This window comes from Mustelus asterias, chromosome 14 (genome assembly GCF_964213995.1).
Source record: "Mustelus asterias chromosome 14, sMusAst1.hap1.1, whole genome shotgun sequence".
Lineage (NCBI taxonomy): Eukaryota > Metazoa > Chordata > Chondrichthyes > Carcharhiniformes > Triakidae > Mustelus > Mustelus asterias.
This window is the reverse complement of record NC_135814.1, coordinates 884,085-902,410: the sequence shown is the minus strand read 5'-3', so window position 1 is coordinate 902,410 and position 18,326 is coordinate 884,085. Positions and strand designations below refer to the sequence as shown.

Sequence of the window (18,326 nt, the reverse complement as noted above, 5' to 3'; positions counted from 1 at the left end):
TTCACTATTTTCCAATCTGGGACGTTTTGGAAAATTACAATCGATGTATCTGTTATCCCAGCAGCCAGTGTGGTTATGATCTTAAGATGAAATCCAGCAGGGCCTGGGAACATGTCCGCTTTTCATTCTAATAGTTTTCTCAGTGAGTTTTCCTTTTGGGATTGTAATTGTTTTAGTTACAGAACCTTCCATGACCTCTACCACCTAGAGGGACACAGGCAACAAATATCTGGGAACACCAACACTTGGAGATTCCCCCCATGGCACTCACCATCCTGACTCGGGAATATATAGCCGGTCCTTCACTGTCGCTGGGCCACATCACATGAATGAATGACAAAAGGTTCCTCTTCAAGTGAGCTTACAGATGGTGAAGGATGGATGGGCAGTGATGGTGCCAATATGGGTGAGTACAAAGAACAAAGAACAGTACAGCACAAGAAACAGGCCCTTCGGCCCTCCAAGCCTGTGCCGCTCCTTGGTCCAACTAGACCAATCGTTTGTATCCCTCCATTCCCAGGCTGCTCATGTGACTATCCAGGTAAGTCTTAAACGATGTCAGCGTGCCTGCCTCCACCACCCTACTTGGCAGCGCATTCCAGGCCCCCACCACCCTCTGTGTAAAAAACATCCCTCTAATATCTGAGTTATACTTCGCCCCTCTCACCTTGAGCCCGTGACCCCTCGTGATCATCACTTCCGATCTGGGAAAAAGCTTCCCACCTTCTTCCAAATCATTTATATATATCACAAATAGCAGAGGTCCCAGTACAGAGCCCTGCAGAACACCACTGGTCACAGACCTCCAGTCGGAAAAAGACCCTTCGACCGCTACCCTCTGTCTCCTATGGCCAAGCCAGTTCTCCACCCATCTAGCCACTTCTCCTTGTATCCCATGAGCCTTAACCTTCTTAACCAACCTGCCATGTGGGACTTTGTCAAATGCCTTACTGAAATCCATATCGACGACATCCACGGCCCTTCCTTCGTCAACCGTTTTTGTCACTTCCTCAAAAAACTCCACCAAATTTGTAAGGCACGACCTCCCTCTTACAAAACCATGATGTCTGTCACTAATGAGATTGTTCCGTTCTAAATGCACATACATCCTGTCTCTAAGAATCTTCTCCAACAACTTCCCTACCACGGACGTCAAGCTCACCGGCCTATAATTATCCGGGTTATCCCTGCTACCCTTCTTAAACAACGGGACCACATTCGCTATCCTCCAATCCTCAGGGACCTCACCCGTGTCCAAAGAAGCGACAAAGATTTCCGTCAGAGGCACAGCAATTTCATCTCTCATCTCCCTGAGCAGTCGAGGATAGATGCCATCAGGCCCTGGGGCTTTGTCAGTTTTAATGTTCCCTAAAAAACCTAACACTTCCTCCCTTGGAATGGAGATTTTCTCTAACGGGTCAACACCTCCCTCCGAGACACTCCCCGGTTAACATGTCCCTCTCCTTCATGAATACCGATGCAAAGTACTCATTTAGGATCTCCCCTATTCCCTTGAGTTCGAAGCATAATTCCCCTCCTTTGTCCCTGAGAGGTCCGATTTTCTCCCTGACAACTCTTTTGTTCCTAATGTATGAATAGAATGCCTTAGGATTCTCCTTAATCCTGCCTGCCAAGAACATCTCGTGACCTCTTTTTGCCGTTCTAACTCCCCGTTTGAGTTCTTTCCTACTCTCTCTGTATTCCTCCAGAGCTCCATCTGTTTTCAGTTGCCTGGACTTAACGTACGCCTCCCTTTTCATTTTAATCAGATCCTTAATTTCCCTGGTTATCCACGGCTCTCGAATCCTACCTTTCCTATCTTTCCTTTTTACAGGCACATGCCTATCCTGCAGCCTTATCAATAGTTCCTTAAAAGACTCCCATATGCCAGACGTGGACTTACCCTCGAACATCCTCTCCCAATCAACGTCCACCAATTCCTGCCTAATCCGGCTATAGTTAGCCTTCCCCCAATTTAGCACCCTGCCCGTAGGACAGCACTCATCCTTGTCCATTACTATCCTAAAGTTAACAGAGTTGTGGTCACTATTTGCCACATGTTCCCCTACCGAAACTTTGACGACCTGACCGGGCTCATTTCCCAGAACTAGGTCCAGTATAGCCCCCTCTCTAGTCGGGCTATCTACATACTGTTCCAAAGAACCTTCCAGTATGCATTTTACAAATTCCTCCCCGTCCGGAACCCCAGCTCGAAGCACTTTCCAGTCTATACCAGGGAAATTAAAGTCCCCCACTGCAACAACCCTATTTTTTCTGCACCTATCCAGAATCTCCTGACATATCCTTTCCTCCACTTCCCGTGGGCTGTTGGGTGGTCTGTAGTACACCCCCAGCATAGTGACTGCACCCTTCCTGTTTCTGAGTTCCACCCACAGCGACTCAGTACATGACCCCTCTAAGTTGTCTACCCTCTGCACCACAGTAATATGCTCCGTAACTAATATCGCTACCCTCCCACCTTTTTTAGCCCCTCCTCTGTCTCGCCTAAAACACTTATACCCCGGAATATTCAGCTGCCAGTCCTGTCCTTCTTTTAACCAAGTTTCCGTCACCGCAACCACATCCCAATTCCACGTAAGCATTAAGGCCCTAAGTTCGTCTGTCTTACCCGTTACACTCCTCGCATTGAAGCAGATGCACTCCAGACCTCCAGGCTCACTCAGGTCCTCCTCCTCCAGAGTGCTCCTCTTCTTAGCTAGCCTTGCCCTGGCCCCCAGCTCAACCTCAGCCTCAGTACTTACTGACCTCCTGTTTTGTTCCCCACCCCCCTGCCACACTAGTTTAAATCTTGCCGAAACACTCTAGCAAAACTCCCAGCCAGGATATTTGCTCCCTTCCAGTTAAGGTGTAACCCATCCTTTCTGTACAGTTGCCATCCTGACTTGAAGACTTCCCAGTTATCTATGAATTTAAAACCCTCCCTCTTGCACCAGTCCTTTATCCAATGGGATTGAGTAATGGGATTGAGGGGCAATGGGGGGTGATGGAAAGGATGAGGGAGTGAGGAGGGCGTGAAGAGTGGTGAGGAATGGAGGGGGTGTGGGTGTGAAGGAGGGAATGAGGCACAGTGAGGGAAGTGGGGGTGAGGAGAGATGGGGGAGGGGCAGTGGGTGAGAGGGGCAGTGGGTGAGAGGGGCAGTGTGGGTGAGGGGAAGAGGGTGAGAGAAGTGTGGGTGAGGGGCAGTGGATGAGGGGCACCGGGTGGGTGAGAGGCAGTGAGTGGGTGAGAGGCAGTGGATGGGTGAGAGACAGTGGGTGGGTGAGGGGCACTGGGTGAGGAGCAGTGGGTGAATGAGGCGCAATGGGTGGGTGAGGGGTAGTGGGGGTGAGGGACAGGGGGTGGGTCAGGGGCAGAGAGTGAGGGGCAGAGGATGAGAGACAGAGGGTGAGAGGCAGAGGGTGAGGGGCAGTTGCGGAGGGGCAGTGGGTGAGGGGCAGTTGGGGGTGTGGGGCAGTCGGTGGTGAGGGGCAGTGGGGGGTGAGGGGCAGTGGGGGAGGGGCAGTGGGGGAGGGACAGTGGGGGTGGGGCAGTGGGGGGGGGGCAATGGGGAGTGAGGGGCAGTGGAGGTGAGGGGCAGTGGGGAGTATGGGGCAGTGGGTGAGGGGCAGTGGGTGAGGGGCAGTGAGTGAGGCGAGCAATGCTTTGGACCTACCTGCTCGGTGGTGAGTGGGGTGCTGATCTCCTCTCCCCTCAGGATGATGGAACGCTGCGTTAGAAGCTCCGCGAGTTGGAAGGAATCTAAACCCAACAACTCACTGACATTGCTGAGCACTGTGAACGAACAGGAGAGAACAGGGAGGGTGGGGGGAAGAGAGAGAGAGAGTGGGGGAGAGAACAGGGAGGGTGGGAGAGAGAGAGAGAGAGAGAACGGGGAGGGTGGGGGGAAGAGAGAGAGAGAGTGGGGGAGAGAACGGGGAGGGTGGGAGAGAGAGAGAGAGAGAGAACGGGGAGGGTGGGGGGAAGAGAGAAAGAGGGGGGAGAATGAGAGAGAGAGAGAGAACGGGGAGGGTTGGGGGGGAGAGAGAGAGAGAACGAGGAGAGTGGGGGGGAGAAGGAGAGAGAAACAGAACGGGGAGGGTGAGGGGGAGAGAGAGAGAGAGGGGGAGAAGGAGAGAGAGAGAGAATGGGAAGGGTGGGGGGAAGGGGGGAGAGAAGGGGGGAGAGGAGAGAGAGAGAGAGAACGGAGAGGGTGGGGGGGAGGGGGGGAGAAAGAGAGAGAGCAAGAATGGGGGGAGAGTGACAGAGGGAGAGAGGAAGAGAGAGTTACTGCTTGGTCCACATTACTGAGCAGAAAGATGTTCCTGTACCTGGCCCTGCCTCAGCTTCCAGGGATACTGAACATTCCTGACCCCTGACCCCACGTACCTTCTTTGGTGGATATCTGAGCGCCCCCAGCTGTGATGAACTCGATGTTTCCAAGCTGTAACACTCCGGACAGCAACTTGAAAACATCGTGGATTTCCTCGCTGTCAAACTCCATGACCAAGAGAGCGTCCTGGGGAGAGGGAAACATTCACAAATCATTCACCTCACACTGGATACTGTCCACCACATTCATAAGCACATAAGAACTAGGAGCAGGAGTAGGCCATCTGGCCCCTCGAGCCTGCCCCGCCATTCAATAAGATCATGGCTGATCTTTTTGTGGACTCAGCTCCACTTAACCCGCCTGCTCACCATAACCCTTAATTCCTTTACTGTCCAAAAATTTATATATCCTTGCCTTAAAAACATTCAATGAGGTAGCCTCAACTGCTTCACTGGGCAGGGAATTCCACAGATTCACAACCCTTTGTGTGAAGAAGTTCTTCCTCAACTCCGGCTGGAGGTCTGTGACCAGTGGTGTTCCGCAGGGCTCTGTACTGGGACCTCTGCTATTTGTGATATATATAAATGATTTGGAAGAAGGTGTAACTGGTGTAATCAGCAAGTTTGCGGATGACACGAAGATGGCTGGACTTGCGGATAGCGATGAACATTGTCGGACAATACAGCAGGATATAGATAGGCTGGAAAATTGGGCGGAGAAATGACAGATAGAATTTAATCCAGATAAATGCGAAGTGATGCATTTTGGAAGAAATAATGTAGGAGGGAGTTATACAATAAATGGCAGAGCCATCAAGAGTCTAGAAACACAGAGGGACCTAGGTGTGCAAGTCCACAAATCCTTGAAGGTGGCAGCACAGGTGGAGAAGGTGGTGAAGAAGGCATATGGTATGCTTGCCTTTATAGGACGGGGTATAGAGTATAAAAGCTGGAGTCTGATGATGCAGCTGTGTAGAACGCTTGTTAGGCCACATTTGGAGTACTGCATCCAGTTCTGGTCGCCGCACTACCAGAAGGATGTGGAGGCTTTAGAGAGAGTGCAGAGAAGGTTTACCAGGATGTTGCCTGGTATGGAGGGTCTTAGCTATGAGGAAAGATTGGGTAAACTGGGCTTGTTCTCCCTGGAAAGACGGAGAATGAGGGGAGACCTAATAGAGGTGTCCAAAATTATGAAGGGTATAGATAGGGTGAACAGTGGGAAGCTTTTTCCCAGGTCGGAGGTGACGATCACGAGGGGTCACGGGCTCAAGGTGAGAGGGGCGAAGTATAACTCAGATATCAGAGGGATGTTTTTTACACAGAGAGTGGTGGGGGCCTGGAATGCGCTGCCAAGTAGGGTGGTGGAGGCAGGCACGCTGACATCGTTTAAGACTTACCTGGATAGTCACATGAGCAGTCTGGGAATGGAGGGATACCAACGAATGGTCTAGTTGGACCAATGAGCGGCACAGGCTTGGAGGGCCGAAGGGCCTGTTTCTTGTGCTGTACTGTTCTTTGTTCTTTGCTCTAACTCAGTCCTAAATCTGCTTCCCCTTATTTTGAGGTCATGCCCCCTAGTTCTAGTTTCACCCGCCAGTGGAAACAACTTCCCTGCTTCTATCTTATCCATTCCCTTCATAATCTTGCATGTTTCTATAAGATCTCCCCTCATTCTTCTGAATTCCAATGAGTATAGCCCCAGTCTACTCAGTCTCTACTCATAAGCCAACCCTCTCAACTCTGGAATCAATCTAGTGAATCTTCTCTGCACCCCCTCCAGTGCCAGTATATCCTTTCTCAAGTAAGGAGACCAAAACTGTACACAGTACTCCAGGTGTGGCCTCACCAGCACCTTATACAGCTGCAACATAACCTCGCTGTTTTTAAACTCCATCCCTCTAGCAATGAAGGACAAAATTCCATTTGCCTTCTTAATTACCTGCTGCATCTGCAAACCAACTCCTTGAGATTCCTGCACAAGGACACCCAGGTCCCTCTGCACAGCAGCATGCTGCAATTTTTTACCATTTAAATAATAGTCCATTTTGCTGTTATTCCTACCAAAATGGATGACCTCACGTTTACCAACATTGTACTCCATCACTTAGACTATCTATATCCCTTTGCAGACTTTCAGCGTCCTCTGCACACTTTGCTCTTCCACCCATCTTAGTGTCATCTGCGAATTTTGACACACTACACTTGGTCCCCAACTCCAAATCATCTATGTAAATCGTAAACAATTGCGGTCCCAACACTGATCCCTGAGGCACATCACTAGTCACTGATCGCCAACCAGAAAAACACCCATTTACCCCCACTCTTTGCTTTCTGTTAGTTAACAAATCCTCTATCCATGCTAATACATTACCCGTAACACTGTGCACCTTTATCTTATGTAGCAGTCTTTGGTGCGGCACCTTGTCAAATGCCTTCTGGAAATCCAGATACACCACATCCACAGGTTCCCCATTGTCCACTACACATGTAATGTTCTCAAAGAATTCCACCAAATTAGTCAAACATGACCTGCCCTTCATGAACCCATGCTGCGTCTTACCAATGGGACAATTTATATCCAGATGTCTCGCTATTTCTTCCTTGATGATAGATTCAAGCATTTTCCCTGGTATAGAAGTTAAGCTAACCGACCTATAGTTACCTGCCTTTTGTCTACCTCCTTTTTTAAACAGTGGCATCACATTTGTTGTTTTCCAATCTGCGGGAACCACCCCAGAGTCCAGCAAATTTTGGTAAATTACCACTCGTGCATTTGCTATTTTTCCCTTCTCTTTTAGTGCCCTGGGATGCATTCCATCAGGACCAGGAGACTTGTCTACCTTTAGCCCCATTAACTTGCCCAACACTACCTCTTTCGTGATAATGATAGTTTCTAGGTTCTCACCTGCCATAGCCTTCCTGTCATCAATTTTTGACATGTTTGTGTCTTCCACTGTGAAGACCGACACAAAATACCTGTTCAATGCCTCGGCCATTTCCTCATTTCCAGTTATTACATCCCCCTTCTCACCCTCTAAAGGACCAATGTTTACTTTCGCCACTCTTTTTCATTTTACATATTTGTAGAAACTTTTGCTATCTGTTTTTATATTCTGAGCTAGCTTACTCTCATAATCCATCTTACCTTTCTTTGAAGCTTTTTTCGTGGCTTTCTGCTGACCTTTAAAGATTTCCCAATCCTCTAGGTCCCCACTAATCTTTGCCACTTTGTATGCATTTTCTTTCAATTTGATACCCTCCTTTATTTCCTTCGGTATCCATTGCTGATTATCTCTTTTTCTACAGTCCTTCCTTATCACTGGTATATACTTTTGCTGAGCTCTGTGAAAGATCGCTTTGAAAATCCTGCACTGTTCCTCAATTGTCCCACCATAAAGTTTTTGCTCCCAGTCTACCTTAGCCAACTCCTCCCTCATCCCTTTATAGTCTCCTTTGTTTAAGCACACGACACTGGTATTGGATTTTACCTTCTCACGCTCCATCTGTATTTTAAATTCTTCTTCCAAGAGGATCCCTAACTGCAAGATCATTAATTATTCCTGTCTCATTACACAGGACCAGGTCTAGGATAACTTGCTCCCTCGTAGGTTCCATTACATACTGTTCAAGGAAGCTAACGCGGACACATTCTATGAACTCCTCCTCAAGGCTGCCTTGACCGACCTGGTTTGACCAATTGATATGTAGATTAGAATCCCCCATGATAATTGCTGTACCGTTTTTACATGCATCAGTTATTTCTTTGTTTACTTCTCGCCCCACCATGATGTCATTATTTGGTGGCCGATAGACTACGCCTATCAGTGACTTTTTCTCCTTACTATTTCTAATTTCCACCCAAATGGATTCAACCTTTTTTTCCATAGAACCTATATCATCTCTCACTACTGCCCTGATATCATCCTTAAATGATGTGGAGATGCCGGCGTTGGACTGGGGTAAACACAGTAAGAAGTTAAACAACACCAGGTTAAAGTCCAACAGGTTTATTTGGGAACAAATGCCACTAGCTTTCGGAACAGGCTGTCCCTTTGTCAGGTGAGTGGAGAAATGCTCACAAACAGGGCACAGAGACACAAACTCAATTTACAGAATAATAATTGGAATGCAATCTTTACAGATAATCAAGTCTTAAAGGTATAAACAATGTGAATGGAGGGAGCATTAAACACAGGTTAAAGAGATGTGTATTGTCTCCAGACAGGACAGCCAGTGAGATTCTGCAAGTCTAGACAAGCTGTGGGGGTTACAGATAGTGTGACATGAACCCAATATCCCCGTTGAGGCCGTCCTCATGTGTGCGGAACTTGGCTATCAGTCTCTGCTCAGCGACTCTGCGCTGTCGTGTGTGTCGTGAAGGCCGCCTTGGAGAACGCTTACCTGAAGATCAGAGCCGAATGCCCGCGACCGCTGAAGTGCTCCCCAACAGGAAGAGAACAGTCTTGCCTGGTGATTGTCGAGCGGTGTTCATTCATCCATTGTCGTAGCGTCTGCATGGTTTCCCCAATGTACCATGCCTCAGGACATCCTTTCTTGCAGCGTATCAGGTAGACAACGTTGGCCGAGTTGCAAGAGTAGGTACCGTGTACCTGGTAGATGGTGTTCTCACGTGAGATGATGATATCTGTGTCGATGATCCGGCACGTCTTGCAGAGGTTGCTGTGGCAGGGTTGTGTGGTGTCGTGGTCACTGTTCTCCTGAAGGCTGGGTAGTTTGCTGCGGACAATGGTCTGTTTGAGGTTGCGTGGTTGTTTGAAGGCAAGAAGTGGGGGTGTGGGGATGGCCTTGGCGAGATGTTCGTCTTCATCAATGACATGTTGAAGGCTCCGGAGGAGATGCCGTAGCTCCTCCGCTCCGGGGAAGTACTGGACAACGAAGGGTACTCTGTCCACCGTGTCCCGTGTTTGTCTTCTGAGGAGGTCAGTGCGGTTTTTCGCTGTGGCGTGTCGGAACTGTCGATCGATGAGTCGAGCGCCATATCCTGTTCTTATGAGGGCATCTTTCAGCGTCTGGAGGTGTCTGTTGCGATCCTCCTCATCCGAGCAGATCCTGTGTATACGGAGGGCTTGTCCGTAGGGGATGGCTTCTTTAACGTGTTTAGGGTGGAAGCTGGAGAAGTGGAGCATCGTGAGGTTATCCGTGGGCTTGTGGTATAGATGGGTGTTGAGGTGACCGTCCTTAATGGAGATGCGTGTGTCCAAGAATGCAACCAATTCCGGAGATGGTGAGTCTGATGGTGGGATGGAACTTGTTGATATCATCATATAGTTGTTTCAGTGATTGCTCACCATGAGTCCAAAGGAAGTGACCACGACACCACACAACCCTGCCACAGCAACCTCTGCAAGACGTGCCGGATCATCGACACAGATGCCATCATCTCACGTGAGAACACCATCCACCAGGTACACGGTACATACTCTTGCAACTCGGCCAACGTTGTCTACCTGATACGCTGCAGGAAAGGATGTCCCGAGGCATGGTACATTGGGGAAACCATGCAGACGCTGCGACAACGGATGAATGAACACCGCTCGACAATCACCAGGCAAGACTGTTCTCTTCCTGTTGGGGAGCACTTCAGCGGTCACGGGCATTCATAGAACATAGAACATAGAACATTACAGCGCAGAACAGGCCCTTCGGCCCACGATGTTGCACCGACCAGTTAAAAAAAAACTGTGACCCTCCAACCTAAACCAATTTCTTTTCGTCCATGAACCTATCTACGGATCTCTTAAACGCCCCCAAACTAGGCGCATTTACTACTGATGCTGGCAGGGCATTCCAATCCCTCACCACCCTCTGGGTAAAGAACCTACCCCTGACATCGGTTCTATAACTACCCCCCCTCAATTTAAAGCCATGCCCCCTCGTGCTGGATTTCTCCATCAGAGGAAAAAGGCTATCACTATCCACCCTATCTAAACCTCTAATCATCTTATATGTTTCAATAAGATCCCCTCTTAGCCGCCGCCTTTCCAGCGAAAACAATCCCAAATCCCTCAGCCTCTCCTCATAGGATCTCCCCTCCATACCAGGCAACATCCTGGTAAACCTCCTCTGCACCCTCTCCAAAGCCTCCACATCCTTCCTGTAATGTGGGGACCAGAACTGCACACAGTACTCCAAGTGCGGCCGCACCAGAGTTGTGTACAGTTGCAACATAACGCTACGACTCCTAAATTCAATCCCCCTACCAATAAACGCCAAGACACCATATGCCTTCTTAACAACCCTATCTACTTGATTCCCAACTTTCAGGGATCTATGCACACATACACCTAGATCCCTCTGCTCCTCCACACTATTCAAAGTCCTCCCGTTAGCCCTATACTCAACACATCTGTTATTCCTACCAAAGTGAATTACCTCACACTTCTCCGCATTAAACTCCATCCGCCACCTCTCGGCCCAACTTTGCAACCTGTCTAAGTCTTCCTGCAAACTACGACACCCTTCCTCACTGTCTACCACACCACCGACTTTGGTGTCATCAGCAAATTTGCTAATCCACCCAACTATACCCTCATCCAGATCATTAATAAATATTACAAACAGCAGTGGCCCCAAAACAGATCCCTGAGGTACACCACTTGTAACCGCACTCCATGATGAATATTTACTATCAACCACCACCCTCTGTTTCCTATCCGCTAGCCAATTCCTGATCCAATTTCCTAGATCACCCCCAATCCCATTCGGCCTCTGATCTTCGCGTAAGCGTTCTCCAAGGCGGCCTTCACGACACACGACAGCGCAGAGTCACTGAGCACAAACTGATTGCCAAGTTCCGCACACACGAGGACGGCCTCAACCGGGATCTTGGGTTCATGTCACACTATCTGTAACCCCCACAGCTTGTCTAGACTTGCAGAATCTCACTGGCTGTCCTGTCTGGTGACAATATGTATCTCTTTAACCTGTGCTTAATGCTCCCTCCATTCACATTGTTTGTACCTTTAAGACTTGATTATCTGTAAAGACTGCATTCCAATCATTATTCTGTAAATTGAGTTTGTGTCTCTGTGCTCTGTTTGTGAGCATTTCTCCACTCCATCTGACGAAGGGGCAGCGCTCCGAAAACTAGTGGCATTTGCTCCCAAATAAACCTGTTGGACTTTAACCTGGTGTTGTTAAACTTCTTACTGTGATCATCCTTAAATATCAGAGCTACACCACCTCCCTTACCTTCCTGTCGGTCCCTCCGAACAGTTTGATACCCCTGGATATTTAACTCCCAGTCGTGACCATCCTGCACCCATGTCTCTGTAATGGCCACTAAATCATACTCGTTCGCAATGATTTGTGCCGTCAGATCATTTACCTTGTTTCGAATGCAACGAGCATTCAGATAAAGTGCGCTTATGCTAGTTTTTGTACCTTCTTTTTGAATTCTAACACTTCCATTAATAATATCTCCTGAGTTCTCCTTCCTTTTAACTTTTTTCTTGATTTTTGATGTAGTTGGAATGTTCTCCCCACATTTTGTCCTTGCTCCCTGCTTCTCAGACTCCTTACATAGGTTCCCATCCCCTGGCATATTAGTTTAAACCCTTCCCAACCGCTCTAGCAAACATTTCCCCTCGGAGCCCCTCTCCTTGGGCTACAGCCCCTCCCCCTGGGCCAGGACATCTCCCCATGGGACAGGACCCCTTCGCATGGGCTACAACCCCTCCCCAGGACCCCCCTCCCCATGGAACAGGATATCTCCCCATGGCTACAGCCTCTCCCCATTGGTCAGGATCCCTTCCCATGGGTCCAGGAACCCTCCCCATAGGCTACAACTCCACCCCAGGTGATATATCCCCTTTCCTATTGGCTATGACTCCCCCACACAGGCCATCGCCTCTCGCCAGGGGCCAGAATCCCATGACCCTTCCCCTTGGGCCAGATCATATCCCCATTCTCCCCCCACCATCCACAAAGGGTCAGTGCTAGAAGCATAACCCTAAACCCCCCCCAACTCCAAATTCCCCATCTGTCCCTGCCTCCACTGCCAGTCCTGACCCTCAAACTCTTGTACACTCCATCACTCTTGTCTGTGGATAGCCTCCTGCCCAGTGATACCTCACACAATTCAACTCACCATCACTTTCTCAAACACCAGTTTGTCATCCAGATTCTCATCTCTCATACAGCCCGACTGCCCCAGGTAATGATAGGATTCTGCTCCTGACAGGTGTAAGGCCTCTAGTCAAAGAGTGAAGGGATAGAGACATGGATCAGCATCGGAGAGACTCATTCCTGGCTCCAACAACACAATGACTGGTCCCCTTCTCAATCACCACCTCCTTCCCACACTTTCCCCTTATCCCCATGCCCTCCCCCATACCAAGCTCCCTCCCGATCCCATTCTCATCCCTCCCCATCCCTCCCCTCAGCCCTCTGCACCCTTTCTCCTCACCCCACCCCATCCCATCCAATCCCTCTCCTTACTGAACAAAGCCAATTCTGTATCCATCTAGCCAGCCCATCCTGAATCCCACTCACTGCCTCCTCCCCAAATCATCCCCAACCACATCCCTCCCCATAATCCCACTCACTGCCCATATCCCCACCCTCTCCCCATAATCCCACCCTCTCCCCATATCCCCACCCTCTCCCCATATCCCCACCCTCTCCCCATATCCCCACCCTCTCCCCATAATCCCACCCTCTCCCCATAATCCCACCCTCTCCCCATATCCCCACCCTCTACCCATATCCCCACCCTTTCCCCATATCCCCACCCTCTTCCCATCTCCCCTCCCACATCCCTCCCCACACCCTCTCCCCATATCCTCACCCTCCCCACCCCTCCATTCTCTTCCATTGTGTGTGGAGTGAGAATGATGTGGTGAACGTGGGATTGGAGTGTGGATGAGGAAGACCCCGGGCTAAAGGTCAAGATGGTGACCCCGGGCTAAAGGTCAGGATGGTGACCCCAGGGTAAAGGTCATGATGGTGACCCCAGGGTATAGGTCAGGATGGTGACCCCAGGGTAAAGGTCAGGATGGTGACTCCGGGGTGAAGGTCAGGATGGTGACCCCAGGGGGAGGTCAGGACGGTGACCCTGGGGGGAGGTCAGGATGGTGACCCCAGGGTAAAGGTTAGGATGGTGATCCTGGGGTGGAAGTCACGATAGTGATCCCGGGGCAGAGGTCAGGATGGTGACTCCAGGTGGAGGTCAGGATGGTGACCCCAGGTGGAGGTCAGGATGGTGACCCCAGGGTAAAGGTCAGCATGGTGAACCTGGGGATAGGTAAGGATGGTGACCCCGGGGCAGAGGTCAGGATGGTGACCCCGGGGCAGAGGTCAGGATGGTGACCCCCGAGGGGAGGTCAGGATGGTGACCCCGGGGCGGAGGTTAGGATGGTGACCCCGGGGCAGAGGTCAGGATGGTGAACTCGGGGCAGAGGTCAGGATGGTGACCCCCGAGGGGAGGTCAGGATGGTGACCCCGGGGCAGAGGTCAGGATGGTGACTCCGGGGTGGAGGTCAGGATGGTGACCCCCGAGGGGAGGTCAGGATGGTGACCCCGGGGCAGAGGTCAGGATGGTGACTCCGGGGTGGAGGTCAGGATGGTGAACTCGGGGCAGAGGTCAGGATGGTGACCCCCGAGGGGAGGTCAGGATGGTGACCCCGGGGCAGAGGTCAGGATGGTGAACTCGGGGCAGAGGTCAGGATGATGACTCCGGGGTGGAAGTCAGGATGGTGACCCCGGGGTAAAGGTCAGGATGGTGAAGGTTGATAAGTTGAATTACTCCCTCACCTTTCTGCTCTGTGTCTGCTCCAGCCAACAGTGCATAGAAAATGTGAAAGTTCCTCTCTGCTGGATTCTGTCTGACCACCCGATTCTGGAATAAACATCACAGTGATTATTGCCAGTGGGAAAAGAATCCCCCTCCCCCACGCCACAGAACTATCCTTAGGGAATTGTGACATGGAGGTGAGAAGTCACATGGAAGGACTTATCACAGGGCAAGGGTCACTGGGGCTCCCTACACAGCAAGCCATCACAAAGCAAGACACACTATAGGGTAATGGTCATCAAACATCACCACAGGCCAAGCTAGACAAGAGTCACGAGACATGTGGGGTCACTGGGGCACGAGGGATTACTGCCGGCTCAGTGTAGGGTGAGAGGTCAATGAGTCACTGCAGCATTATGGGTCAGAGCAGAACAGCATAGGTCAACACTGGAAGGTGAGGGGTCTCAAGAGTCCAAGGGGGCACCAGATGGTCAGCGTAAGGTCAAGGGTCATAAGATAATAAGTAAATGCAGGAAATCAACAATAATACAAAAAGGAAAATCCGCTTTCAACCATCAGATAGAGGTTTCCTTCCATCCACTGACAGAGCAGTAACGGTCCTGTCCCATCCAGGCCTGGGCTACAATGTGTGCAGTATGAAAGTCCATTTATTGCCCATCCATAATTGCCCTCAAGATGGTGGTGGTGAGCTACCTTCTTGAATTGCTGCAGTCCCATGTAGTGTAGGTACATCCACAGTGCTGTTAGGGAGGGAGTTCCAGGATTTTGACCCAGTGACAATGAAGGAGCGGTGATATATTTCCAAGTCAGGATGGTGAGTGACTTGGAGGGGAACCTCCAGATGATGGCTTTCCCAGGTATCTGCTACCCTTGTCCTTCTAAGTTGTAGCCTTACTTCTGTTGTGGGCAAAGTTTTGGAAAGGATTATAAGAGACAGGATTTATAATCATCCAGAAAGGAATAATTTGATTGGGGATAGTCAACATGGTTTTGTGAAGGGTAGGTCGTGCCTCACAAACCTTATTGAGTTCTTTGAGAAGGTGACCAAAGAGGTGGATGAGGGTAAAGCGGTTGATGTGGTGTATATGGATTTCAGTAAAGCGTTTGATAAGGTTCCCCATGGTAAGCTATTGCAAAAAATACGGACACATGGGATTGAGGGTGATTTCGCGGTTTGGATCAGGAACTGGCTAGCTGTAAGAAGACAGAGGGCGGTGGTTGATGGGAAATATTCATCCTGGAGTTCAGTTACTAGTGGTGTACTGCAAGGATCTGTTTCGGGGCCACTGCTGTTTGTCATTTTTATAAATGACCTGGATGAGGGCGTGGAAGGATGGGTCAGTAAATTTGCAGATGACACTAAAGTTGGTGGAGTTGTGGACAGTGCGGAAGGTTGTTTCAGGTTACAGAGGGACATAGATAAGCTGCAGAGCTGGGCTGAGAGGTGGCAAATGGAGTTTAATGCGGAAAAGTGTGAGGTGATTCACTTTGGAAGGAGTAACAGGATTACAGAGTACTGGGCTAATGGTAAGATACTTGGCAGTGTGGATGAGCAGAGAGATCTCGGAGTCCATGTGCATAGATCCCTGAAAGTTGGCACCCAGGTTGATAGGGTTGTTAAGAAGGCGTACGGAGTGTTAGCTTTTATTGGTAGAGGGATTGAGTTTCGGAGCCAGGAGGTCATGTTGCAACTGTACAAAACTCTGGTGCGGCTGCACTTGGGAGTATTGCGTACAGTTCTGGTCGTCGCATTATAGGAAGGATGTGGAGGCATTGAAAAGGGTGCAGAGGAGATTTACCAGGATGTTGCCTGGTATGGTGGGATGGTCTTATGAGGAAAGGCTGAGGGACTTGAGGTTGTTTCCGTTAGAGAGAAGAAGGTTAAGAGGTGACTTAATAGAGGCATACAAGATGATCAGAGGATTAGATAGGGTGGATAGTGAGAGCCTTTTTCCTCGGATGGTGATGGCTAGCATGAGGGGACATGGCTTTAAATTGAGGGGTGAGAGATATAGGACAGATGTTAGAGGTAGGTTCTTTACTCAGAGAGTAGTAAGGGCGTGGAATGTCCTGCCTGCAGCAGTAGTAGACTCGCCAACATTAAGGGCATTTAAATGGTTATTGGATAAACATATGGATGATATTGGAATAGTGTAGATTAGAGGGGCTTTAGATTGGTTTCACTGGTCGGCGCAACATCGAGGGCCGAAGGGCCTGTACTGCGCTGTCATGTTCTATGTTCTATGTAGAGGTTGTGGTTGGAAGGTGCTAAGGAGCCTTGCAGAGCATCTTGTGGATGGTACACACGGCTGATACTGAGCGTTGGTAGTGGAGGGATTGAATGTTGGTGTACGCTAGAGTGATGGGTGATAGAACATAGAACATTACAGCACAGAACAGGCCCTTCGGCCCACAATGTTGTGCCGAGCTTTATCTGAAACCAAGATCAAGCTATCCCACTCCCTATCATCCTGGTGTGCTCCATGTGCCTATCCAATAACCGCTTAAATGTTCCTAAAGTGTCTGACTCCACTATCACTGCAGGCAGTCCATTCCACACCCCAACCACTCTCTGCGTAAAGAACCTACCTCTGATATCCTTCCTATATGTCCCACCATGAACCCTATAGTTATACCCCCTTGTAATAGCTCCATCCACCCAAGGAAATAGTCTTTGAACCTTCACTCTATCTATCCCCTTCATCATTTTATAAACCTCTATTAAGTCTCCCCTCAGCCTCCTCCGCTCCAGAGAGAACAGCCTTAGCTCCCTCAACCTTTCCTCATAAGACCTACCCTCCAAACCAGGCAGCATCCTGGTAAATCTCCTCTGCACTCTCTCCAATGCTTCCACATCCTTCTTATAGTGAGGTGACCAGAACTGCACACAATATTCCAAATGTGGTCTCACCAAGGTCCTGTACAGTTGCAGCATAACCCCACGGCTCTTAAACTCCAATCCCCCGTTAATAAAAGCTAACACACTATAGGCCTTCTTCACAGCTCTATCCACTTGAGTGGCAACCTTTAGAGATCTATGGATATGAACCCCAAGATCTCTCTGTTCCTCCACAGTCTTCAGAACCCTACCCTTGACCCTGTAATCCACATTTAAATTTGTCCTACCAAAATGAATCACCTCACATTTATCAGGGTTAAACTCCATTTGCCATTTTTCAGCCCAGCTCTGCATCCTATCTATGTCTCTTTGCAGCCTACAACAGCCCTCCACTTCATCCACTACTCCACCAATCTTGGTGTCATCAGCAAATTTACTGATCCACCCTTCAGCCCCCTCCTCTAAGTCATTAATAAAAATCACAAAGAGCAGAGGACCAAGCACTGATCCCTGTGGCACTCCGCTAGCAACCTGCCTCCAGTCCAAAAATTTTCCATCCACCACCACCCTCTGTCTTCGATCAGATAGCCAGTTACCTATCCAATCGGCCAACTTTCCCTCTATCCCACACCTCCTTACTTTCATCATAAGCCGACCATGGGGGACCTTATCAAACGCCTTACTAAAATTCATGTATATGACATCAACTGCCCGACCTTCATCAACACACTTAGTTACCTCCTGATTTTGGGTGAATGCCAGAGTGATGGGTGATTTCGGGTGTTCTCGAGAATGATGGGTGATTTCGGGTGTATGCGAGAGTGAACGGTGATTTTGGGTGAATGCCAGAGTGATGGGTGACTTTGGGTGTATGATAGGGTGATGGTTGATTTTGGGTGCAAGCTAGAGTGATTGGTGATTTTGGGTGTCTGCTGGAGTGATGGGTGATTTTGGGTGTACGCCAGAGTAGGTGCTTATTCCAGTAACCGAGAACTCAGTGTACGGAATTGATCAGGAAATTTAATTTCAATTCAATAAAAAGCTAGTCTCAGTATCTGTAATCATGAAATTGTAATTATTATTCGTTCGCTGATGTCCTTTAAGGAAGGAAATCTGCCATCCTTACCTGGTCTGGTCTACATGTGTCTCCAGACCAATAGCGATGTGGTGGATTCTTAATGGCTCCTTTGGAATGATCCAGAAAGACGCTCAAAGGCTCACCACCACCTTCTCAATGGAATTGATGGATGAGCAACAAATGAATGACTTTTTAAAATATCTGGTATTTAAGATGATTAAATGATTCAACAGAATCTATAGAGAGAAATGATTTCCTCAGTTGGGGGAGTCCTGAACAAGGGCTGGGGGTGTGGGACCTTCAA

General features: G+C 49.3%; 1 protein-coding gene across 1 annotated transcript in view; it reads right to left on the bottom strand.

Moving 5' to 3' along the window:
• Window positions 1–18,326, bottom strand: part of LOC144504014 (unconventional myosin-X-like) — a 219,264-nt gene that overhangs the window by 143,917 nt on the left and 57,021 nt on the right. The window contains 4 exon segments of the mRNA XM_078229165.1: window positions 3,675–3,793; window positions 4,388–4,517; window positions 12,441–12,544; window positions 14,105–14,189. Coding sequence (XP_078085291.1) covers window positions 3,675–3,793; window positions 4,388–4,517; window positions 12,441–12,544; window positions 14,105–14,189 — 438 coding nt within the window.